Below are 27,204 nucleotides of genomic sequence, written 5' to 3'. Positions count from 1 at the left end.
CACAGAGTTGGAAGAGAACAAAAGGACCATTCAGTCTAATCTGCCATGCAGGTACACATGAAAGATGGACCATCTTTTTGGAAACTGTAAAAACACTTCCTCTTAAAACACAGGTTTTATGGCCTGTGATGAACTTAAGTTAAAAGTTAACTTCCAATCTTTAATTCTGAAATGTAAATATGTGACATATTTTTTTCCAGTAATAACATCGAAGAAAGAGTTGAGGAAAAATGGAAGTTCAATATTTTATTATGTACAGTAGTTAGTGTTGTCTCATTGCATTGAATAGTGCTACTTATAGGCAACCAGGACAAAGCCAAAGATTTCACTTTTACATTTCTGCACTGGCTTCTATTTGGCAGAAGGCAAAGTATGCATACAGATGTAGCTGCTGAGCACAGATCATTGGACAAACATATGCTTCTTAAAAGGCATCCACATGCATTTCAATTTGTTTACTCCAATGTGTTTGCATAGTACAGAGGAAGAAGCATAGCCATCTCTGGATGGATGGATGGATGGATGGATGGATGGATGGATGGATGGATGGATGTGGATTTGAGATTTTATTATGTCAAGTGGCATACAATAAAATTAAATAAAATATAGACATACGACTACTACAGGGTACATTTATCATATTGTCTGTATGTACAGCGCTGTGTAAATCTACAGCGCTATATAAATAAAGTATAATAATAATCCCTGTAGATAGTGGCTGCATTTCAAAAATCACACTAAGTCAGAAATTCTGGTTCGTCATGAATGATGAACATGTGCTGGTGTGTGCTGCTCAGTCACTCCTGTTGGACTCCTAGCAGCATTAGTGGCCAAATATGCCAGAAAGGTTGTCTATTCAAAATCTGCTCATTGTGATGTTCAAAACCAAGTTTTATGACTTGTTTCTCTCCTAACAAAGCAGAGATGTAAATCAAGATTTATTCTTTGTTTATGACTTTGACTTGTTAAGAGAGCAAACATATCACAGATGAAGTCTTCCTCATTTGCCTGCCCACTCTGACTGGAACAGCTAAGCAGACATGATCAAGCAGCATATACCAACATACTTTTTTGTTCACCATAAGTTTATCATGACATGCTCAAGTCCTAAGAAAACTGGACAGTTGGAGACACACAACATGCTAAATTTATAATAACCACAGGGTGGCAAGTATACAAAAGATGAAAAAGTTATAAACACTAATTTCAAAGGAGTGATTTACAATACATTTTTGGAAGCCAAAATGCATGTCATAATAATGAGGCAAACAAGCAATCAAGGCTTAATCAGTGTTGTCCCAATTTAATTAATTGCTCTGCATGGTGAAGGTACATAACACATTAAAATGTGTAAAGAAACGAAATGGTCATTTCTGCACATGACTGATCAAAGGCATGAACTCTATGAAACCGTGGCATTTCCTTAGGGGGAAAAAGCATTCAAAAATTAATTCATCAAGGCTCAAGATATTTCACATAAACCTCAGAGAATGCAAGAGGCAAGGCCCAAGTGCTCCACATGTTTGTCATTCCAATTATTTTACAAAAATGCTTTCATCCCACATCCATTTTCAAAGCACTCCTGAAGTTTCCATAGCAAGGCTTTTAAAGAAAGGTTGAAGGATTGCATAGATTCAAAGACTCAGTGGGCCTCTAATTCCTTTTTGATCTCTATAACGTATGGATGATCTTTCCCATGTGCTATCTCCATGATAGCGATTGCCTGCAAAAAGGGGAAAAATACAATTGATTCACATAGCCTGGGTTTATGAAATACTCTCGTCAGGGATTCCAAAGAGTCAGAAACCTCTGACTGGTTTTTGTCCCTTTAAATGTACCCAATTGAAAACAGCCCATTTGATTGTAAGTATGAAACCATATTATATACACAGCACCTTTGATCCTAAGAGATCTCCAAGCTCTTTTGAAAGGCACAGACAAGCAAAAAGTTAAACGGCATTGTATTTGCCTTTCTGTTCCCATCTTAATAGAAAATGACTTTCCCACAGGGCTGCTCTGAGCCAGGTTTGAGTCTGTACTCAAAAAAGTTATATGACACACTGAAGTCTGGGTGGTCGACGAGTGGATGATGTTTCATCCATCACGTGAAGAACCATAACTCCCCTCTCGGCCATTGCCACTGAAGAGCCTGCATGTACAGGGGTTACAGACCCCTGTAACCAAACTCCATTACTATGTTGTTGTTTTTTGTCTTCAAATGTTTTGTAAGTTAGTTTTTGGTGCAGTCCAAAACAGTCCAAAATGTTCATGTTGAACGTTTGAACCGACAAATTTTCAAATGGGTGAGCAGTATTAAGATACAATGATTACTGTTGACACAATGAACAATCCATGACTGAGGTTTATCTACAGGAACTCCCCTAACTGAACATTATGGAAAACCCAGGGACTGTCCTAGGGTTGAGGTGAAGAAGAATCAGCATAGCTTCATCAAAGAAAAGTCTCACTCTCAGAATTCTATGAGAATGTCAACTGCAAAGCATTATGGGCGAATTTATAGACTGTATACTTAAACCAAGGTTTTGACAGGATCTCTTCTTGGTTTAAGAAAAGTGTATGGCACACCTGCATAAAATGCAGGCGCAAAGTAGCAGCAACCACAACAAAAGACCAGGTATAAAACAGTGGGACAAAATAAGTCTCTCTAGGTATTGTTGGACTGCAACTCCCATTAGCCCTAGCCAGCATAGTGAAGAATGCCTGAAGCTGCAGCCCAGTAACATATGGAAGGCCTCACTACTGCCTGGAATAAAAATTTTCCCATTTCTCATGCTCACCTCAAGATCTGAATCACAATGGAGGCTATTTAAAGGGATCATTTGATCAGAAGTCTGATGTGAGCTGTCACCTATCTAAGATTACAGAGAATACTGAATTATTCAATATGAAGAAAACCCAATTGGACTGCAGGGCCACGTCAGTGGGCAGTTTCTTACAATGATAAGTCTGTTGAGTCAACAATATTTATACAGGAAAGCTAGCCTTCCTTTCTTTCACTGCTTCAATTTCTAGATTCCATTCCTAACCATGGTCCAAATGCACTATTAATGTGTGTTCACTTGCACCTAAGGGAAAAGCCAGGCCATCTGTTCACTATATGATGACTCAAGAACAAAACTCAATTCCCCCCCCCCCCAAATCCTACCAATCAGGGATTTTAAAATTTCTTACTTTTATTATTGCATTTCAGAATGGAAAGAAAAAAAAAATCAAACGTTTTCTCCCCACTAGGTGAGGATACCCAGAAATTCTTCTGAACTTTTTGATAATTTTCAGTTTCAGGACATTTATTGCAAGAATTCTGTGAAGATTTGTATGTGTGTGTATGTGTAAAAAATGGAATTTTTTGGGTGTAAAATACATTTTTCTGGGGGGGGGGGAACCTTTTGTGCAAAATACTTTTTTGAGTAAAAGTATATATTGTGTAAAGAATCCAGTATCTTATCTGAAGATGCCAGTCAGGCAAAATGTCAGGAAAAAATTCTTCTAGAACACAGCCTCATAGCCCGAAAAACCCACCAAAAACTATGGATGCTGGCTGTGAAAGCCATCGACTTCACAGAATCCAATGTTTTGTTCAAAACCAATCAAAATGAAACAAAAATAGCACCGATCTTTGTCATTCTCACACAGAAACATAAATAAATAAATCTCAAAACAGTTTATATTTTAAAGGATGAGAACATCTGCAAATATTTTTCTTTTTCCTCCACCATCAATCTATCGCCTGCACCCCCAACTCAATGTGTAGGATTTTCCAGCTACCGGGAGGGGGAGGAGAAATATTTTGACTACCATATGCACTAACATTCAAGTTAGCTACTGAAATGCAATCTGCCCTGAGCAATATGCCAGCTTCTACCAGAGCCAAGAACATTCAGTTTCTGAACAGCTCTCGGCAGTTTTGTACACAAAACCAGAGAAACCAAAAGTGACTTTTCAGGAAGGGATCTGGTTGGAAAAACCACGTGTATGAATTAAACTGAGCATTACTAGCAGTCACCTTAACTGAAAGACCATTCAGAACAGCAAAAGCAGTACAACCCCTAGATCTTAGATTTGTAAAACTATCATTGCAGTATATGAAACAGGCTCTTACTTTAATATTTTAGAACAAGGCAAAGGTGGGCTGAAAATGTTCATAATTAATGTTGCAGAGGTAATTAAAGAAAAGCATTTATGTGCCTGACATAAGCAACTTAATTCAAAGCAGTACCTTTTTCTATAAAGGGAGAAAAGTATATATACCTTCTTCAGTGCCTTAACACCAGCAGGTCTGTTTTCCAGGCCCATGTAAAGTCTCCCCAGTTTCAGCCACATGGAGGCCACATTGAGGGAATATAAAGGATAATGTTTGCTGCAAAAAAGGAAGGAAGGAAAAGAAAAAGGAAAACATATTTAATTTTTAAGAGCTTGAACCAAATTCTACAGCAGCTCAGCTCAAGATCATAAGCCTGGGCTTGACATGATCCTATTTTCTCACTGGGCAAAAAGGTTGCTCATTTATACCTTTTAAACTATTGCCATGATTAATTCCAGGAGTTCCCATGAAAAAGTCTTTGGTCAATGGATGGTCTCTTAACATGTCATGGCTCTTTTGCAGAGCATTTTACACTTTTGGTGAATGCTCAAGGAAAGGGCAGCAACCCAAAAGCAGTCCTACAAGGGTGAAGAATCATCCCATTAGACTATTGAGGTTGTGCAGCCAGCCTAAACCAGCTTAGAATAGGCTCTGCGCCCATAAAATCTCAGCAAATCACTGGGGTGATAAATCTGATTCTAGCCCCAGGGGAAGAGTGTGCCATTGTTTTCTCAGTCACCACTCCCTGCCAGCTGATCTATGACTTCATACTGGCATCCAATTCAAAGGGAGAGGCTTGTTCATGTCCCCAGCTGGAGAGAAAATTATGCCCTAAAATAATAATTTGCTGGGGAGCCTTCCGACTGGCTCACACACAAGAGTGGCAAACACAACGCAACTACAGCATCCCCATGCTTAAAATGCTGACAGTGGTGTATCTTTGCAAATGGTGTTTCCCAAACAAATGGTTCTGGGTGATCTTGCTCAAAAAGAAAGCAAAGTAAGACTACAAGATGAGATAACAGGCTTTTCTTCCAAGGCAACATTTATGAGAAGGAATTTGGAAAGCTGCGTGCAGGTTTGCAAATCTATGAACTTGTCCAAGTCCTAAGATCTTCAGGAGGGGCCCTTCTCTCTGTCCCACCACCTTCCCAGGTTAATCTGGTAAGGGAATGGCCTTTTTGGTGGCTGCTCCTAGTCTCTGCAACTCCCTCTCTAGGGAGGTTAGGATGGCTCCCTCCTTACTCTTCTTCCGCTGGTAGGTGAAGACTTTCCCCAAGCTTTTATGAATTACCTGTGAGGGGCTTTTAATGGTGTGCTGTTGGTGTTTTTTACTTGCTATATTCTGTATTGTAATAAATTTTAAATGACTTTAACACTATAGCTAGTTTAATTGTTTAGCATCCTATATTGCAGTTACAGATTCATAACCTAAAGTTGCAGTTCCATAACTCGATCCTATGGATCGAGGCAGGTTAGAACATGACTACATAATACAATTAACATCAACATTATACAATCCCCCAACCCTCCATCATCAACAAAATAATAACACTCAAATGCCAATTAACACAATTAAAATGATTAAAAACTGTTTAAAAAAAACTAGCAGATAGAAGTAAGACAATTTGGGGTAGACAGGACTATCCTTTAATGGGAGGTCAGTCCTCCCCAAACCCACCTGAAGGGCCACCAGCTACATCAAGTGATGGTGATTTGTTCAGCTGGCAATTGAGGTGGAGCATGATGGTATTTCCAACCTCCTCAGCATGCAAACAAAGCTGCAACAATCAGAAACAGGACCTTGCCACAATTCTTCAGTGGCTTCATTTACTGGTGGGAGGGAAGCTGGAAGCATCCTCCTCCTTCACCCTGATCACCAGCAGAACAGATCTCCATTGCTTGATGCAACTACTGGCTGCTAGGGTAGGATTGGGGATTGGGCAAGGAAACATTTGCTCTAATCCTTGATCAGCTACTTAATTAACTACATATATGATATTTTGCTAATACCCCAGCCTCATGAGGATGCTTTGACCAGTTCATCATACGTCTTTTCTAGTTCTAAACCTGCACACACCATAGCAAGATCCTATGAAATCCTAAGGTGTGATTATGAAGATTCTTCCTGGGCTCCAGATCATTCCATGAATCAATAGAGGGGTGTGACAGGTGTGATCCACACTGGGTGATAGCCTAGAAGAATGGTCCTCCTGCTGCTATGCCTCTTCCAGCCTGTGACAGTGGTGGAGGCCTCCTCATGAGGAACTCTCCACTGCTGCCACAAAGAAGAGGCCTGATTGTGTCCTTTTGGCTGTCCCTGTCCCCCAAAAGCTCTTCCTCTGCACCAGGTGACACCAGGGGTGGAGATGCCACTAGGAAGTAAAACAAGACTATACAAGCTTATGCTACATCCTTCCCTCAGTGTCAAAAGTGCTACAAGATACATTTGCATATTAAATAAATTAAATAAAATCTTTATATTTCCCGCCTCTCCCCATGGAACGAGGTGGAAGGACAACAGCTAAAATCAACATTATGGTACATAGATTCACAAACTCACAAATTCGTGCAATATATTAATTGACGGTCAATTATAAAACAGTACACTTAAATAAGTAGCATCCCCTGGCCTGATCCCTCCCCATCCTGTTTTACCAGGCAACACCCACTATAAGCAGTGGAAGTCTGCGCATCCTCATCCTGTCAATCAGGGTGCAGCAGCCTGATATTTCCACTCCCTCCCTCCAATGACTTGCAGTTCTTCCACATGCCAAAGATTATACGGTAACCCAATCATTAGGAGAATAGACTTCTGTCACTCGCAGCACCAGCTGTCCAGTAAAGCCAGACTGGAGGACTTTTATGATCAAAGCAATAGTACCAGAATCATGAATACAGTCTGTGAATACAAATCAGTTATGGATGGTTAACTCTACATTGCACATTCATAACTGTGGTAGTAAATTCCAGCTATTACTTATTTACACATTCCTAACTAAGTAGGTGATGTAGGATATCACTGAGAAATATATATATATATATATATATATATATATATATATGTAGGATATTACTGAGAAATATATATATGAATAATATGCAATAGAGCTGGGAAAGTTGGCTTTGGAAATTAATTTCTTAATACTAAATGCTTGAAATTGGGAAGTTAATTCATTAACATCAACACTAATAACCAAAGTAATTTAACTGACATGGGTCTTGCTTCAATAATTAAGATCTCCTCAGCAGATCTTTCCCTAGAAAACCTTGCCTGTCTACTTCTCTGCAGACTTTGATCTATCATGGGCTACTTCAGGTCAATTGATGGGTGCACTGGTTATTTAAAAAAACGTAAGACCTATTGACAAAACTGACATGCTGCTTCCCCCCTCCCCACCCACAGTTACATAATTCACTGGTCTTACCAGGACTTCTTGATTTCTTGTCCATTCATTACAAGACTGGATTTACTTCCTAATAAAAGTTGGTCAACTGGTAGAATGACCAGAAACAAAAGACGGCGGGACTCCTGCTCTTTTAATAGCAGTGTAGAAGAGGATATTTTGCCTCTGGCCACTTTACCAGTTGACCAGTTCTCAAAATTAAGAAGGAAATCCAGTCTTGGAGTGAATGAAAAATCAAGGACCAGTGAATCATGTGTGGAGAGCAAGCAGTATGGCAGTTGTGGTAGTAGATCTTCTCCTTTTTTATTTCAGTGCACCCAATGACTGACCTGATACAGCCCATAATACAGTGATGGCGAACCTTTTAGCGACTGAGTGCTCAAAATGCAACCCAAAACCCACTTATTTCTCGCAAAGGGCCAACATGGCGATTTAACCTGAATACACAGCGGGGGGGGGGGGGAAGGGTAAGAGGAGGAAGGAGGAGAAAGGGAGATGCAGTGCAGCAGGTATGGGGGGGAAGAAGAGGAGGAAGAGGCAGCAAACTTTCTTGGGGTGCTAGATTGTTTTGAAAATGGAATCACCTCCATTTTCAATACGATTTCCCTTCACTACTGAAGATCCAGATCGTTATGGTGCCACAAAAAAGACGTAGTAGGTGACCATGATAGAGTTGCCTTAGAGTCACCATAAGCTGGAAATGACTTACAGGCACAGAACATCAACAACAGAAAGCCAGTGTGGTGCAGTGTTGGGCAACGGTGTGCATGCCCACAGAGAGGGCTCTGAGTGTTCGCGCTGGCATGTGTACCATAGGTTCACCACTACTGCCATAATAGATCAAAGTTTGCTGAGTAGGATTTAACCATTTTCAGCTGATTTTCAGCTTTGGAGGGAGAGATATAGGGGTTAGGAAATTCTGCAGTGTAAATAACCTGAATCCAAATCCATGCAATTTTTGATTTAAATGGGGGTAGGAGACTTTGGGAGGCTTCTTGTAATAAATACAGACATCATGCTCATTTAAAGAGAATCATTTTCCTTCAAATTTACTATTATATTCATATGTAAATTTAAATAAATTAAACCTCTTACAAATCTCCGAGCTAAGAATTCTTTAAATCAGATGGCTGCCTTGTTTCCTAAATAAATCAGAAGTGTTATCTCAAGATAACTGATCAGAGACCGATAAGACTTACGTATATTCTCTTAGATATAATTATTTAGTTTCCATTGCTAGGTCAGAGTTCCCTTGAAGAGATTAATGAGATCTATTCACTGATCTGGAAATGAAAGGTGTGTTTTGCTGGATGTGCTTTTTCACAGCTACCTCTAGTTAAAATGGCACAAAAAAAGGAAAAAAGTTAGGAACATTACCTGTATGGTTTGATAATCTTCTGCCCATAACGTAGAGCACCCTCCCAATCCTGCATGTACAGACAGACTCCCATGGCCTGATACATCATGTGCAACATGTAAACATTACTCTCTGCAAACACGGAACCCATCTTGTCCAGGCTAAGCTCACAAATCTCTAGCAGTTCACTTGGGGGTAAAGTTAAGAGTCAAGGAAAACAGGTAGTGAAAAACATCCAGTTATAACCTCAGGTTCTTTACACAGCTGGTTATTTTGTAATTTCCTAACTGAAACCACAAGGACACATGCTATACACAAAAAAATACAGCTCTCCTCTGTGGTTTTTCTCCATTATCTACCATTCAGAGATATACATCCTTTAAAGATGTAGCTGCTCTTCATTACGACTGTATTTTTAAATTCAACATAGACACCCCAACAGTTTACAAAAGCCATTTTTTAAAAATGCTGCACATCAAACATGTAAAAGTTACCCACTGGATAAAAATCAACAATACAGCACAAATTAATGAACTGAATAAATCAGAAACAATTCAATAACTGCAGAGAAAAAATAACCACTGGTAATAGAATTTTAAAAGAATCTTACCATGACTTTTTAAAATGGTTGGACTTGTAAAAAAAATCTCTTTCACTTGGAATGGGGGGAAAAACATCACACATATGCTAGGCAAGCAACCCTGGGGTAAGCCTTCCCCAATTAGGAGGTCACTGAGGAAAAGGGCTTTTTAGTGATACCCACCTGCCAGGTTTCACTTAGCAAGGAGACTCTGAGAAGAGCCTCTAATTATGGACTTCATGGTCTACAAGGATCTCCATGGAAGGAGACTACATTCATATTCCTTCCTAGAGGCAGGGAAACATTATACATTCGTGGCTATGGTCCTGTTATGAGGTGCATGGTCAGAAGGTCAACAGCTGGTAAACTACAGCTTTACATTTGACCACCATGAGAATTTAGTCTGCACAATGCCACTGGATTCCATTTTGTGCTCCTGGTTCTTTCAGACCTCCTTTTGTTGTTAACTGCCTTTGAGTTGACTTTGACCCTATGAATATGACACCTCCAAGTCACCCTATCCTCAGCTGCCCTGCTCAGCTCATGCAGGTTCATGGACATGGTTTCTCTGATTGAGTTTATCCATCTGGAATGCAGTCTTCCTCTTTCCCTATTGCCATCCACTTCACCAAGCATTATAGTCTTCTCTAGTGAATCATTTCTTCTCATAATATGACCAAAATAGGAGAACCTTAGTTTAGTCATCTTTGCTTCCAGGGAAAGTTCAGACCCAATTTGCTCTAGGACCCATCCATTTGCCTTTTTAGCAGTCCATGGTATTCTCAGAACTCTTCTCCAGCACTGTATCTCAAATGAGTTGATTTTCTTCCTATTAGCTTTCTTCACTGTTCAGCTCTCACAACAATACATAGAAATGGAAGATATGATGGCATGGACAATCATAACTTTAGTATTTAACTTCAGGATTTTGTCTAGTTCCTTCATAGCTCTCCTTTCAAGTCCTACTCTGATTTCTTGACTGCAGTATGATTGCCTGGAGGCTGGAGGTCCAAGGGACCCATTCACACTGCACAGTTGCAGCACTATGATTCCACTTCAACTGACACAGCTTCATCTTGTGGAATCTAGGAGCAATAAGGCCTTGCCAAACTACAAAACCCAAGAGTTCGTGAATGCTGCCAGGGCGGTTAAGAGGAATATAGTGTAGTAAATGTGTAGTGTGAATGGGCCCCATGTTTTATGGGATGGGAAAAGTATCTATTTATGTAGTATGTAGGGAGATCTTGTAGCACCTTTGAGACTAACTGAAAGAAAGAAGTTGGCAGCATGAGCTTTCGTAGACTAAAGTACGCTTCCTCAGATGCATCTTTCTTTCAGTTAGTCTCAAAGGTGCTACAAGATCTTTTTGAATTCTACAAATACAGCTTCAGAAGCCATTTCCTCAGCTCGTTATAAGTAGTAGCTATTAAGGATTTTATTATATTAAAGTCTCACAGACAACAAACTTTGTCTAAGGTCCTAGATCAGGGAGTGGACATGTCAGTATGCTATGCCCTGATCGATAGGGAACAGACCTCTGACACTCACAGCAGCTGATGCCCAGTAAAGCAAGACTGGGGGACTAATGCCACAATCATAAGTAGTGGCCCTGAATACGAACTAATTACACTTGCATAACTCTAGGTTACACATGTGTAACTATGATAGTGAATTCCAATCCTTATTTTAAATGTAAGATTAAACTGATAGGGATTGTTTTATTATTAGATAACTTTGTGGCCTGGGCCACTTTTCTTAAATTATGAGCTTCCACAACATCCAAATTTTCCCCCAACCAGGCATGTAGCTACAAGGGAGGTGAAGGGAAAACAAGGCCCACTCAAGTAAGAATTTTGCCCCACAAATGAAATTTTCCTTCAGTCCTCACATTTCTAGAACTGCTGAGAGTAAGACACTGAAAATTGTTCATATCTAGAACTTTTATGTTAGCTGTATTCTCATTCCCTTGATCCTTTTGCTTGCCCCTTTTATTTTGATACCTAAACTGTATTTCTAAATGGTCAACTAAAGCTTTAAGTTCTGCAGTACTCGAAATCTGGGTAAAAAAAAATCTTATTAGGGGGTAAAGACCTTATTTTGCCCCCCTATAGCTACATCTCTGCTCCCAACTCCACTATGCAGTCACAAACAACATCAGATTCTGTTCTAAAACAAAGCTAACATACTTCTTAGAAAAGAAACATCAACCTTAAAAAAAAAAGAAGGGGAAAAAACTGAAGGGTTGAAAACAGAACTCTTTATACCTTCGGAATTTCATTTTTGGGCATGCCTCAACAGAATGAGGTTGCTAAATTAAATGTAACTGGACTGAATCTAAAGTTCATCTTTACAAAGATTCAGATAAGAGAGAGAACACCAAAGGATATGTTTGTAGTGTTTGGCCCTCCTGAACTCTTCAATCACATTTCTGGCATATTTGATCATATCTCGCACAGCTTCTGCTGATGGAGGCTCATTCAATTTGCGGATTTCCAGTTTATCTTTGTCCTGAGGGAAGAGTAACAAAGCAGTTACAAGGGCTCTTCCAAACAAAATACAAAAAGCAGATCTGCGTGGAACCTGAGAACAGCTTAAAAAACATAGAGGGCTTTGCTTGAGATAATAACACTTACCGCAACCATCCCCAACCTGGTGCCCTGAACAGATGTGGAACACTACAATTCCTACCACCTCAGTCAACATGGCCAGTTTTTTGGGAAGATAGACAGAGATAAATGTTTGAGGAATAACACTTCAAAATAAATTTAATATTTAACTTCATCCTCCTCCTAGGCTTTGATGGAAAGGTAAATGGATAGTCTAAGAGAGCAAATGTATTGAGATTTTGAAATACTAGTGCCCCAGCATCTGCACTGGTTTCCAATGGTTTTCCACCCAGTTGCATCTAAAATTTATGGTCAGGCTGGACTTGTAAATTTCCAAATGGACTGGCACATACTGTATATGCCAACTGTTCTCCTCTCATTCCAAATCTTGACTTAACCCATGTCATTTACTTGATCAGGGGTTTGCAACCTCAGGCCCTTGAGAAAACTAAGTCCTTTGGAGTTCCCCCAAACAGCCACACCCACTTTCCCAAGATACAATTATTTAGTGGTTTCCAAAATTCCTCATGGAATAGGTAAGTTCTATAGTGGGAAGGGGCCCAGGGAAAATGAGGTGAATCTCAACTCAGGTTCAAATATCATCTTGAAATAACCTGAATGGTTGACCTTGACTAAGTCAGATTCTGGGTTTGTTTTGAACCCTGCTGTAAATTTTAGATGCAAATACATTATCAGGAGAAGGGTGCTGTGTCTTTTCAGTCAGACTATTATCAATCTAAATTATAAAGCATGTATCTAAGCTATTAAATATATTTACCTTTCCTTTAGTAATGCACTCTCTGCAATCACAGGTAAAGAAGTAGGAATCTTTTAAACGATCATTTCTGTCTTCTGTAGGATATAGCAGATCAATGTAGCTGGTAAATATCTGAGGAGAAATAGTGATCAGGGTGTAAGAATGCACAGATTTTAATACACTGCTGGTTATATATGCACATATATATATATATATATATATATATATATATATATATATATCTGTTTGTATATGAACTACATAAACAATGGTTGTCTTTGCTGGTAAGCAAAAAAAAAAATCTTAATTAAAGAACCATGATTTGAATGAGCTTCATGCTGGAGTCAGTTGTCCATTTGCTCCTCTCTTCATGAAAATAAGTACAGTATAGCGGTATGGATATAAGTCAATCACTGCTCCCATGAACTGGACATGACAGGATGGATATAAAGAAGACTTTCCCCAATTTATCATGAAGCCCAGGTTCCAAAGGACACCATGCATGCATCTTTTTAAAAACTGGATTTTGTATGTTTTAGAAAAAGCAAACTTTAAAAATGCCCAGTCACAAACCTTGCAATTTAATAGGGTCTTTAGAGTTCTTGTGTATTCAAATATTATGCAGATTTATATGGAGAAAAGGTTATTTGGTTTTACAATCTGGATTTATGAATTCTAAATCAAGGTCTGGGACTGATCAGGTCCATAGCAATCCAGACATAACTTGTATGAGATCAAAATAATTGCATCAAGCTTCAAATCAGGATGTGGAAAGTGTGAGTGAACTTGTACAATCCTAATTAATATCAATGGATGTTTCATCCTAGCAATATGGTATGTAGTTTACCTTCTTGAGAACATCAACATCGGATCATAAATAATCTTGTACAGAAATTGTATTTCTTGCATGAGTAACACTGCTTTCTGTGGAAAATAAATTTTCTGCAGAAAAGGCATACACTGATATTCTACATCGGCTATTTAGTTATGTCTGTGTAATTAACTAATGTCTCTTAGTATGACTGCCTCGAAACCCAACTTTAAGAATTACTCAGTTGCTGTTAAAGGTGCATGGAGGAGGACATTCCACTACCTCCCCCTCCCCCACTGAACAAGGCTGCAACAAGGAAATGGGACAGGGCTTCTGCTTCTGATTGTCACATCCTCACTTTGTGACGGGAGTGTGTTGGGAACATCATCCTTCTTGTATCCTGACTAGCATCTGAACAGGCCTTTGTCCTAGCTGCCTACTAGAAGTTAAGGTGGGCTGGGTGAGCACTTACATAGTTTTATAGTAAGACTATAGAATCATAGAATCATAGAGTTGGAAGAGACCGCAAGGGCCATCCAGTCCAACCCCTGCCATGCAGGAAATCACAATCAAAGCATCCCCAGCAGATGGCCATCTAGCCTCTGCATAAAGACCTCCAAGGAAGGAGACTCCACTACACTCCGAGGGAGTGTGTTCCACTGTCGAACAGCCCTTACTGTCAGGAAGTTCTTCCTAATGTTGAGGTGGAATCTCTTTTCCTGTAGTTTGCATCCATTGTTCCGGGTCCTGTTCTCTGGAGCAGCAGAAAACAAGCTTGCTCCCTCCTCAATATGACATCCTTTCAAATATTTTAACAGGGCTATCATATCACCTCTTAACCTTCTCTTCTCCAGGCTAAACATCCCCAGCTCCCTGAGTCGTTCCTCATAGGGCAAGGTTTCCAGACCTTTCACCATTTTAGTCGCCCTCCTTTGGACACGTTCCAATTTCTCAATGTCCTTTTTGAATTGTGGTGCCCAGAACTGGACACAATATTCCAGGTGGGGCCTGACCAGAGCAGAATACAGTGGCACTATTACTTCTCTTGATCTAGACACTATACTTTTATTGATGCAGCCTAAAATTGCATTGGCCTTTTTAGCTGCCGCATCGCACTGTTGACTCATGTTCAACTTGTGGTCTACTTGGACTCCCAGATCCCTTTCACATGTTGTCTCCTTAAGCCAGGTGTCCCCCATCCTATATATGTGAATTCATTTTTCTGCCCTAAGTGCAGTACCTTACATTTCTCTGTGTTGAATTTCATTTTGTTAGCTTTGGCCCAGCTTTCTAGTCTATTCAGATCATTTTGAATGTTGATCCTGTCCTCTGGAGTATTAGCTATTCCTCCTAATTTGGTGTCATCTGCAAATTTGATAAGTATGCTACCAATTCTGTCATCCAAGTCATTGATAAAGATATTGAATAACACTGGGCCCAGGACAGAGCCCTGTGGGACCCCACTGGTCACGTCCCTCTAGGATGAAAAAGAGCCATTGTTGAGCACCCTTTGGGTTCGGCCGGTCAACCAATTACAGATCCATTTAACAGTTACTTTGTCTAGCCCACATTTTACAAGCTTGTTTGCAAGTATGTCATGGGAAACCTTGTCAAAGGCCTTACTGAAATCAAGATATACTATATCCACAGCATTCCCTTCATCTACCAAGCTAGTAATTTTATCAAAGAAAGAGATCAGATTTGTCTGGCATGACTTGTTTCTCTGAAACCCATGTTGACTTTTTGTGATTATGGCATTGCCTTCTAGATGTTCACAGACTCTCTGTTTAATGATCTGCTCCAGAATCTTTCCTGGTATTGATGTCAGACTAACTGGACGATAATTGTTGGGATCCTCTTTTTTCCCCTTTTTGAAGATGGGGACAACCTTTGCCCTCCTCCAGTCTGCTGGGATTTCTCCTGTTTTCCAGGAGTTTTCAAATATGATTGCCAATGGCTCCGATATTACATTTGCCAGTTCTTTTAGTACCCTTGGATGTAGTTCATCTGGTCCTGGAGACTTAAATTCATTTAGATTAACAAGGTATTCCTCTACTATCACCTTACTTATTCTGTGCTGAAATTCCCCTATTCTGTCCTCAGCTCCATTATCCTCAGGTTGATCTCCCTTTGCCTTTTCTGAGAAGACTGAGGCAAAGAAGGTGTTGAGTAATTCTGCCTTTTCTCTGTCCCCTGTTAGCATTTTGCCATTTTTTCCCCGCAGCGGCCCTACCATTTCCTTCTTCTTCCTTTTGCTGCGGACATATCCAAAAAATTCCTTCTTATTCTTTTTAACTTCTCTAGCAAGCCTGAGCTCATGCTGCGCTTTAGCTTTTCTGACTTTACCCCTACACATGCCTGTTATTTCTTTGAATTCCTTTTTTGTGATTTCTCCCTTTTTCAATTTCTTATACATGTTCCATTTCAAACTTAGCTCGGTTGAAAGTTCCTTAGTCATCCATCCTGGTTTCTTGAGACACCTCTGATTTTCCTTTCTCACTGGGACTGTTTGAAATTGTGCCTTCAGTATCTCTCTTTTGAGAAACTCCCATCTGTCCTGAACTCCCTTCCCTTTTAGTATTTCTGACCATGGGATCACCCTCAATACTTCTCCAAGTTTACTGAAATCCACTCTCCTAAAGTCTAGAATGCGTGTTTGACTATGCCTGGCTTCTCCTTTCCATTGTATAACAAACTCCAGGAGAACATGGTCACTTCCACCTAATGATCCCACCACTTGCACCCCATTAACCAAGTCATCCTTGTTGGTTAGGATCAGATCCAAAATAGCTGACCCCCTTGTTGCCTCTTCCACCTTTTGGACCATAAAACAGTCTTCCAGGCAAGTGAGGAATTTACTAGACCTTGAGGATTTTGCTGAGTTTGACTTCCAGCAAATATCAGGATAGTTGAAGTCGCCCATCACTAGTACATCTCTCTTTTCTGACTGTGTGGTCATCTGTTCTAGAAAGAAATCATCCAATTCCTCAGTCTGACTTGGGGGTCTGTAGTAGACTCCCTCCATAACATCCTTGTTGTTTCCCTCCCCTTTAATTTTTATCCAGATGCTCTCCACCTGGCTTCCATGATTGATGTCCTGGATCTCTTCACTGGTGTAAATATCTTTGACATATAGTGCTATTCCTCCTCCTTTCCTGTTTGGCTATTTCTCTTAAAAAGGTTATGCCCCTCTATTTCCACATTCCAATCATGAGACTCATCCCACCAGGTTTCAGTGATGCCTATTATATCATATCTGCTTTGTTGTACTAGGAGTTCAAGTTCATCTTGCTTATTTCCCATGCTCTGTGCATTAGTGTAGAGACATCGCAGATCACGGGTCCCTTTTACTTGCTGTTTGTGCAAGTTTTTTTGCCTCCCACTGTTGGGTCCTTGCACTTTTTTTTTTCTTGTTTCCTCTATGTCTGTTTGACTATTTTCTCCAGCCCTTTCGCCTTCCTTTATATTGTCTCCCTTCCCCATGGAACTCAGTTTAAAGCCCTCCTGATCAAGTTCTTGAGACTGTTGGCAAAAACATTTCTTCCAACTGGTGTGAGATGCAACCCGTCTGTTGCAAGAAGTCCCTCCTTATGGAACCGCAGCCCATGATCAAAGAATCCAAATCGTTCTCGGTGGCACCATCTGCGAAGCCAGTTGTTCACATCCGCTATTTTCCTCTCTCTTCCTGGACCATGCCCTTCAACTGGCAGAAGAGACGAGATGACAACCTGTACATCCATTCCTTTCAGCTTCCTACCAAGCGCCTAGTAATCCCTTTTGATGTTCTGCAGGCTGTGTCTTGCAGTATCATTGGTTCCCACGTGGACCAAAAGGAAGGGGTATTGGTCAGTAGGCTTGACCAGTCTTGTCAGCCTCTCTGTCACATCACGGATCTTTGCCCCTGGAAGACAACACACCTCTCGAGACATCTTGTCAGGCCTACAAATCACTGCTTCTGTACCCCTCAGCAAGGAGTCCCCCACTACGACCACACGCCTTCTACGAGGTTTAGCAGCGGCTGCTCCCTTGGGTGGGACTCTCAGGCTTGCCTGCTCTGTCCCTGAAGTCTGTCCATGCTGCTCTTCTTCATCCTCCTTGATAAGGGAAAGAGCTTCTAATCGATTCTCTAGCTGCAAGCTCCCCGAACAATCCCTTCTTGGCCTTCTTCTCTGTGTGACATTCCTCCAGCTGTCTGCCTCCTGTGTATGTGAAGTGACCTCCTCGGCTCCAGCATCTTCCTCTGTGTGGTATTCGTCCAGGATTGTTAGTTCTGTTGTGTCCAGGAAATCCTCCTGCTCCCTAATATGCTGAAATGTAGCTACTCTGGACTCCAACTGCTTCACTTTCTCCTCCAAGAGGGCTACCAACTTGCACTTGGGGCATGTGAAGTTCTCCACTTCTGTAGGCAAGAAGACAAACATCCCACAAGTGTTGCAGGTGACTGCTGTGGTTCCGTCAGTGTCCATACTGAAAAGTCTTAGGAAATTACTGGAACAGGACTGTGGGCTTCCTCCTGAAAAAAAGAATCCTCCAGAAAACACCAACGTTAAAGCTCCTGATATTTCAAAAATTTGTGGCAGTGAGTCTATGCAGTCTTATTCGTCTTGTAGAGGGTGAATTCTTGTAAATCTTCAAGAATTCAAATATAAAGAGTTCAAACACCTCTCAAGAACTGTACAGAATTTTTCATTTCTCACACAGTGGGAAGAAGATTATGGAAACTATTCATCCTTGCATGTGAGGAGAAAGACTGCAAAGATATGAATCCCTGCTCCTACCCACCCAACTAGACTTTCATTTTTAAACTGAAACTAAAGATGTGATCAAGACATTACATATTTTAATCTCTGTGTGTGCTTTTAGTTACTTAGTGCATTTTAAGAACCAACACAGCACAATCCAGTGCATGGCTTCTTAGAAAGAATTCCCACAGAGTTCAATGGACTTCCACAAGATCCCCTGGTAAAGTTGCAGTCTTATAGCTGTGAGGAAACACCACTAACGGCAATTAAATTTACATATGAGAAGATATGTATAGGATTATACTGTAGAGGCCAATTATATCATGGCATTTAAAATAATAATAATAATAATAATAATAATAATAATAATAATAAATATTTATTTATATCCCACCTCTTCCGCTTTGCGGATCGAGGCGGGTAACAGCAGAGTTAATACAGTATATAACAACAACAACAAAAACAAGCCCCACAAGACCCCAGCCCAGTCCTCCCTCCCAACTATAAAATTAAACAGTTAAAAAGTACATAACAATACATCAAAATTAAAAAAAACCCAGCAAATAAGAAAAATAATAAAAGGAGGGGAATTCAAGTTGGGGGCCAACTGTAATATAAAGATATTTTTACTCTTACAAACAGTTGTGGTTCACTTGTATATGCTGAAGTAGTATTTTCACTGATAAATACTGCAGCAGACATCTGAGCACCAACCTTACGGAAACAGAGACTCATTTATTTTACACCTTTTTGTATAACATAGATGAACAATGTAAAGTCAAAGACTTCCATGGCCGGCATCCATAGTTTTTTGTGGGTTTTTCGGGCTATGTGGCCATGTTCTAGCAGAGTTTCTTTCTGACGTTTTGCTAGCATCTGTGGCTGGCATCTTCAGAGATGCCAGCCACAGATGCTAGCGAAATGTCAGAAAGAAACTCTGCTAGAACATGGCCACATAGCCCGAAAAACCCACAAAAAACATAGATGTACGTTTTCCATCATGCAACACTTAATTTGTTTTTTCAAAGTATCATTTACATATACACACAAACTACAATCCAAGAGCACACAAAAATAATTTTCTTGTGTTCATTTTTTTAAATGTAAGATATTATGGCATATTCCAGTGGGCAGAATAGTAAAGTAAGTAGCATTTTCTATTCACTTGTAAAGTGCCTAACATTTTCTAAGTTACTTCAAGAGATAAAGCAATCCTGCCTGCCAGCAGAAGATTTAAAAGGCATAAATACAAAATAATGAGGAAATGGAACTTAATCCTAATTTTAAATTGGTGACCTAAAATGAAGTGTTTTCCAAAAAGAAAGACTGAGAGGAAAACCATAAACACATCCACTGTACCAGTGATGTAAGTTTTTTACACAGCCTGCTCATGTTCTTATTGTATCCTTTACCTAGTTAGCAGTTGATTGTTTTTATTCTACATTGAGTGCCTCGCAATTGCTCTTCTCCAAGTACAAAAATGAGAGCAAAGTTAAGCACGCACAAGTAGGAAATTTTGACAGCTTTCTCATGTAATAGCCATGTTGAACCAGAAGGTGGAGGCACAGGCCTTGCTACTGAAGACACTGTAGTTCTGCTCTAGCTAAATGGCAGAGATCCTTTTCCAAGAGTTCAGTAAGATTTTCTTGATAAGAAATGTTCGACTGACACATTAATGCTTTTTCTGTATGGTATGGCTGTTGCTAGTCTTTATTTATTTATTTACAAACCAAATGCTGGCTGTATTGCAGTTGTATTGCATCTTGTACTGTAGTTACAGATTTTTAATCTAGAGTTACTAATGTATAACTGTTCTGTATTCAGTTATACTACTGCCACAATCATAAATGCCCCCCAAATCCCACCTTGAACTCCAGGGACCCACCACATTTGAAAGAGGTCTGTTCTGTTGCCAAGCAGGATGCCATTTTCAGCCACTATCACCACCAGTGAGCAAGGCTGTCAGAGGTAGGACCCTTGTTGTAATTCCTCATTGCTCCACACATCTCTGAAGGAAGGGGGCTGGAAACATTGTCCTGCTGTGCCCTGATAGCCAGCAGAACAGACCTCCAGTGCTTGGAGCAGCTGCTGACTATTAAAGTTAGTTGCGGGGTGGTGGAGGATTTGGGCTGGGAGATGATACAGTGAACCCTTGTTATATGCTGGGGTTTGGTACCAAGATCCCTCCGTGGATAACAAAATCCATGGATGCTCAAGTCCCATTAAATATAATGACATAGCAAAATGGTGTCCCTTATAAAAAATGGAAAATCAAGGTTTGATATTTGAAATTTATACTTTTTTTGAACATTTTCAAACCGTGTATGCTTGAATCTGTGCATAAAAAATCTGTGCATAAGAAGGGCTGACTGTACTTAATTACACATTTTTAACCAAGTCAGCAATGTTGGCTCTTGGCCACCAATGATAAAGTATTGAAGAGAAGTCAGCATTTTCCTAAATAGTAACACACTTATCTGGAATGCAACTAAGATAATGGGTGGCATTCAATAAAAGCATGCTCAGAATCCCAGATATGCCAGGAAGACAGCTCTTTCTCTATAATGAGACAAGAGTAGAGCTTTTGTGTGGCTACAGAAAGCAAGGATACTGAGGTCTGACATCAGGCAGAAGCAAAGAAGTGTAGATCTGGGTTGAAAGGGAGGTTGGCAAAAGCATTTCATTAAACTCAGCAGAAACTGTGGGATCTTTTATCAGTCACCATTGCTGTCATTTGTGTATGCAATGAACATAGTGCAAGTATGCATCCACATACAAAGCAGCTGTGGCTCTAAAACAATATAAGAGGAATGAAACTGCCATTTAGATCATCTGTCTGTCTACCTATCTAGCTATCTACCATGGTGTAGTGGTAAATTCTGAACTTCAGGCAAATGAAACAGTCTCTGTAGTCACCCAACCACCACCACATTTCGACACAGGCCCAAATATGGAAGCAACTGTGTTATTGCATATCAACAAACTAAATTGAACAGTTTACATCTGTAGCAGGTATTTTGTAAAGGTAATGGATCTACCAAAGTAATGCAAAGACCAATTATGGCAGTTCACAATATTATAGTAAAAATGTAAAGGTAGTCCCTTGACATGAACGTCTAGTCATAACTGACTGTAGGGGGCTGTGCTCATCTCCATTTCTAAGCCGAAGAGCCAGCGTTGTCGGAGGACTGCTCTAGTGGTCACGTTGTTATCTTCCCACTGAGAAGTGGTACCTATTTATCTACTTGCATTTGCATGCTTTTGAATTGCTAGGTTGGCAGAAGCTGGAACTAGTATTTGGAGCTCACTCCATCATGCAACGCTCGGGCCTTGAACTGCCAACCTTCCGATAATCAGAATTGGCATCTTAACCACTAAGCCACCACATCCCTCTTCCCTGTGACTGGGAAGACTGCAAAAACAAGAATGCTTGAAGGAAAGGGTACATAATGTTGCTATTTCCACTCCAACACAGTAAGCTCTCACTATAGCAATACTGTCTGTATGTTTTGTTCCTTTCATTCTCTTAACTTTGAGAACCTGAAACAATATATAGCATTTTTTTAAAAAACGGTATCAAATAAAGAGAGATATCCCAGCAATCCAAGCAGAGTTCAGGAAAGGAAGTTACACTAGAGGCCATATTGCAGACATACATTGGATAAGGGAGCATACAAAGGAATTCCAGAAAAAAATCAGCATGTATATTTTTAATCTTGCAAGCCGCCTCGATTTTATTTTGTAGAGAGGCAGGATATTTATTATTATTATTATTATTATTATTATTATTATTATTATTGACTACAGTAAAGCATTCGACTGTATAGATCATGAAAAGCTATGGAGGGCTTTAAAGGTCATGGCAGTGCCACTACATCTGATAGTCCTAATGAGAAATCTGTACTTAGGACAAGAGGCTCCTGTTAGGACAGAATTCAAAGAAACAAATTGATTCCAAATCAGCAAAGGGGTCAGGCAAGACAGCATTCTATCACTCTATTTGTTCCACTTGTATACAGAAAATATCATAAGAAAAGGAGGATTAGGCTCAGAAGAAGCAGGAATGAAGATATGACGAAGGAACATCAACAATCTTAGATATGTGGACAGCACCATAGTACTAACGGAAAATATCTCAAATTCAGAACAATTACTAAGGCAGGTCAAAGGGGAAAGTGCAAATGCAGGTTTAATATAAAGAAAACAAAAATAATGACCATGGAAAAATACATACATTCCACCTAGATAATGAGAAAATCAAAATACAGTGGGTCCTTCTTTTCCACAGGAGTTCCATTCCACAAAAATGTGCAGCCCTTGGGTGGAAAGCCTGCGGTTAAAGAGTTAAAGAATTCCTATATCTGGAATCAAACATTGATCAGAATGGCCACTACAGTCAAGAAATAAGAAGACGACTAGGAATGGGAAGACAGCAATGAAAGAACTAGAAAAAATCCTAAACAGCAAAGACACACAACTGGGCAGCAAAGTCAGAGTATTCACCATCACCATGTATGGATATGAGAGCTGGACAATGAAAAAAGCAGATAAAGGGAAAAAATCAATTCATTTGAAATGTGGTACTGGAGAAGAGTGCTGAGGATACCATGGAAATCCAAAAAGACATACAAATGGATCCTAGAACATATCAAATCAGATCTCTTCCTGGAAGCCTTTTTAAAATGACAAAACTGAGGCTGTTGTTCTTTGGTCATATCATGAGAAGGCATGGCTCACTCAAAAAGACAATAATGCTAGGAAAGGCTGAGGGCAGTAGAAAAAGAGGAAGATCACATGCCAGATGGCCAGGCTCAACTGGGGAGATCATGATCATGAGTCTTATAAGCAGAGCAGCAAAGGACAGGAGGGCTTGGAGATGCCTCATCTATAGGGTCGCCATGAGTTGGGGCCAACTAGAGGTCAGTTAACAATGGCCTGGCACAGCCCATCAGTTTGAGGTGGCTGGGGGAAATTCTAGGGTTCCAGAGAGCGCAGCCACACTTGCATCATGCCCGCGCACCCCGTATGGATGGCACTGTGTAAAGATGGTGCCGTCCATACGTTCTAGGGTTCGCATGTTCCAGAACCCTAGAACGTATGGACGGCACCATCTTTACACAGTGCCATCCATACGGGGTGCGCGTGCATGATGCAAGTGTGTCGCCGTGTCTGTTCTTTTTAGTCTGGAGGGACCCCACGTGGTCTGACTGTTTGGTCTCCAGAGGAAAAATGGCCGCCTCCAGCCCGCCCACAATAAATCAGTGTGATCACTAGGGCTCTCAACAGCAGCTACATGATTGCACCCATCTCACCCAGTCATTTCCTCTGCGGCATTTTCCACTAAGTTGCTGCATCAACGTTATTTACTATGAACCTTATCTCATGAGAAAAGAAAGATGAAATGGAGCAAGAGAAAAGCAGCTTTCTTCTTGCCACTCTGCATGCTGTCGAAGCACTTCCATTTTCTTCCTGAGGGAGATGGTCATAAAAGCATGTCTTTTGCTGTGCTGGAAAAATTCATTTGACAGAAGGCACACTTTTATGACCATCTGACAGAAGGCACACTCTCTTGGGAAGAGAACAGAAGTGCTATGGTGCCATGGAGAGAGGGATGGAAAAAGTCGCTACTCTCTTGCTCCTTCAAATTGCTCTTCTCATATGATAAGGCTCTAGGAATTTTAGAAAGTCATGCACTGGGGATCAGTTGTGCCTATACTCCACACTATCTTGGAACAGAATGTGACTGCCCTAAGGGTAAAGTTTCTGGTCAGGCAACATAAGATATGCCAATATGACCTGCTGCACGCAGCACTTACCTCACATGATAAGTGACTCCTTTATACTTGGATCAAAGACAGAATTACTGTACCAATGTTTCCATCTTAGAAAAAGTCCTTTCAGTTTCTTCCCCCTCCCCTTTAAAATTAAATCGCATTCAAAGTAATGGCTTCCCTATTCCAAGTAGCATGACTGATTATAAGGATCAAGCGGGACAGGGAGAAACACAGTTAAAGTTTAAAATTTTCAGGGAAAGGGAGAGGAAAATATCCTGCTGCTGCTTTGGGCAACACTCCTTGTGTTGAGTGTAATTTCTTTCTGAAAGAAAAAAGTTGGCGCACTCTGATTCCAAAAAAGAAGCTACTGCTTACCACAGTTTAAAGTCAGAAATGTACAATTTCTGGAAATGCTGAGACCATGGAAAATTTTCCTTTATTTCAGAAAACCGTGCAGAAAATTTCAGAAAAATGAGGAGGGCAGCATGCAGTATTAGCACCCTGTACAGAATGAAAGTCACTTGTTACTTTAGGAACATAAAATACATTTATGTATAACTTCATTTGGCAAAAAACCCAGTTTATTCCAGAAAGAATTATAAACTTGATTTACTTTTGTTGTTGTTGTTGTTAAAATGGAATTACAAGATCCTGAACTGTAAGATTCACCTATACTATAACAAAGCTGTTTGGTTTTGCCAGTTTATGAGGAACAGGCAAAAATCCAATAAAAACAAAAGATTAATAAAGCAAATTACTCTTGTTTCCTCTAATCCACCATAGTACCAAGGAGACATGAAGCACTCATTCACTTAAAAAGAACTGAGAAAGGTAAACCAAAACAAGGATGCAAGGATGTGAAACACAGCACACTCTTACCCAAAAGTCAACCTGCTACACAAGAACACCTTCTCCTTAATATTTTATTCATAATTGTAAAAGAACATTTAACATAATCTATTTTTTCACTTTTTCTGAAAGGAAAAACAGGGAAACAGGAATCCTGGCCCTTCGTAGCTCTCTTTAAAGTCAACAGCTGCCAGTCCTGTTAAGCAGTTAACAACCAGACTTACAACTAAGAAACTATTTCATATTCACATTTATAATTATGGAACAAGCATTCCTAAAACCGGGTGGTCATATCAAGTGATAGAGTTACACAGCAATGGCAAGTATACTGCTGAAGGATGACACATCCTGCCCACTTCCATCAACAAGCTTAGGCGAGGAGAGAATGAGGAGTTGCAATAGGATCCTGAAGAGGTCCCTACTTGTGCACTGAAGTTCTTTGGCAAGAGGTGACAGGGTGCATCGTCCTTCAGTGTCCCACTCACCAACACCTCAGAATTATTCCATTTATACAGTTACCTTGATTTGAAGGTAGAGTTCAAGAGTTCTGGTCAGGAATCAGAGCATAGCTACAACATTATAACTAGATTTCCAATGTAGGATTGCAGTCAATACCTTTCACAGAGGAAAGTTTATGTCACAATGATGGAAGTGCAGCTATAGAAGACTCTTAGTATCCACTTATTTGTTTCCAGGACCCCACTGGATACCAAAATCCATGGATACTCAAGCCCCATTATATACAATGGTCTAGTAAAATGGTGTCCCTTATACAAAAAGGCAATGTCAAGGTTTACTTTTTGGAATTTTTTAAAAAATATTTTCAAGCCATGGATAGTTGAATCTGTGGATGCACAGTCTGTGGATACAGAGAGCTGACTGTACACTGCAGGCATGCAACTTCTGCACATTTCTTAGAGACCGTATTATGTAAAGTGCTACTGGCAGATCCTATTTGAACACATATTTTTACACTGTTACCTCATCTCCAGGTTCTATCTCCTGAACAGCTCTGACTTCAGCCACGATCCCTTTGTAGGTAACAATCACATTGGGGCAACAGCTGTGGTTCATGAGTGCCACACTGACAAAAAAGAAAAAAGAAGAGCATTTGTTGTTTTGTGGGCTGAAAGATTAAAACCACAAATAAAACACCTACAAGCAACAGGGCTTGTTTCAACAACCAATATTTTTTCCCTATGTTTTGTAAATGAAATACAGAAAATCAGGACAACTTTATGGGATTAGAAGGATCAGGAGAGATTTGCTGGAACTTGAACAAGTTTCAGATTTGTTGAAAGATGTTGAGAACACGGGTTTTATTTGCCACTGGTTCCCATACAGACAATCACAGGAAAAATTTAAAATGGACTTACAACTACAAGGTTTCAATAAAGAAGAAAATGAATTGGATGAGATATTATTAAATTCAGAAAAATCAACAATTTTAAAATTATATAAGTTTCTTCTAAAGAGAGATATAGAACAAGTAATCATTAAAGAAAACATGATTAGATGGGTGAGAAATTTAGGTCATATGATACATCTGGAAAAATGGGAAAGAGCCTGGGGTCAAGATCTAAAATTTCTATGGATTTAAAAGAAAACTTTTATAAGATGTTACACAGATGGTATTTTTCTCCAAATAAATTAGCAAAGATGAAAAAAAACAATAATAATAAATGTTGGAAATGTGGTAATCAAGAAGGAACCTTATTTCATATTTGGTGGACATGCCCAACTGCAATCAATTACTGGAAAACGATACACAGATCAATATAAAAAATTCTATAAATCCAAATTAAACTTAAGTCAGAAAGGTTTTTGTTAAATATAATAGATGAAAAAGAAGAAATAAAACTTTTAAAAATTATTTTATATCTTTTAACTGCCGCTAGAATTACATATGCAAAAAAGTGGGGGGAAAGGAAATATCAATGCAGAAGAATAGTGTAAAGTTCTACCCAGCAGAACTGTGTTTCGTGTCCTGTCTCCTCTCCCAGAAAACCCATGTTTTCATGCTGTTTCCCCTACCTCTGCCCCATAAAGTGGCTAGTGATGAATGGAGGGCACCAGGGGCATTTCTGGCTATGTACCTATGGCTAGACCAGGGGTAGGCAACCTTTTTGAGGCGGGGGCCGGGTTGCTGTCCCTCCAGGGGCGGGGCCGCATGCCGGGGGCGGAGCTTCCACCCTCCAGGGGCGAGGCCTCCCCATCTT

The 27,204-nt window shown here is 40.0% G+C and overlaps 1 protein-coding gene across 2 annotated transcripts in view; it reads right to left on the bottom strand.

Moving 5' to 3' along the window:
- Positions 1-242: 242 nt before the first annotated feature.
- The window catches only part of LOC149310608 (N-lysine methyltransferase SMYD2), a 65,662-nt gene continuing 38,700 nt past the window's right edge, over positions 243-27,204 (bottom strand). The window contains exons 7-12 of one of the 2 annotated variants that reach the window (XM_089529296.1): positions 25,967-26,069; positions 12,831-12,941; positions 11,836-11,954; positions 8,887-9,063; positions 4,270-4,378; positions 243-1,723 (exon numbers count right to left, since the gene is read on the bottom strand). In XM_089529296.1, the coding sequence (XP_089385422.1) occupies positions 1,643-1,723; positions 4,270-4,378; positions 8,887-9,063; positions 11,836-11,954; positions 12,831-12,941; positions 25,967-26,069 (700 nt within the window). In that variant the 3' untranslated portion in view covers positions 243-1,642. Of the gene's footprint in view, positions 1,724-4,269; positions 4,379-8,708; positions 9,064-11,835; positions 11,955-12,830; positions 12,942-25,966; positions 26,070-27,204 lie in introns of those variants that run through there. The other variant, XR_016281689.1, reaches the window with a different exon arrangement.

The sequence above is a fragment of the Sceloporus occidentalis genome, unplaced genomic scaffold (assembly GCF_023333645.1).
Source record: "Sceloporus occidentalis isolate IW3139 unplaced genomic scaffold, rSceOcc1.0.p SCAF_6, whole genome shotgun sequence".
Classification (NCBI taxonomy): Eukaryota; Metazoa; Chordata; class Lepidosauria; order Squamata; family Phrynosomatidae; genus Sceloporus; species Sceloporus occidentalis.
Note: the sequence above shows the minus strand (reverse complement) of the source record. Positions and strands in the feature narration are given on the sequence as shown.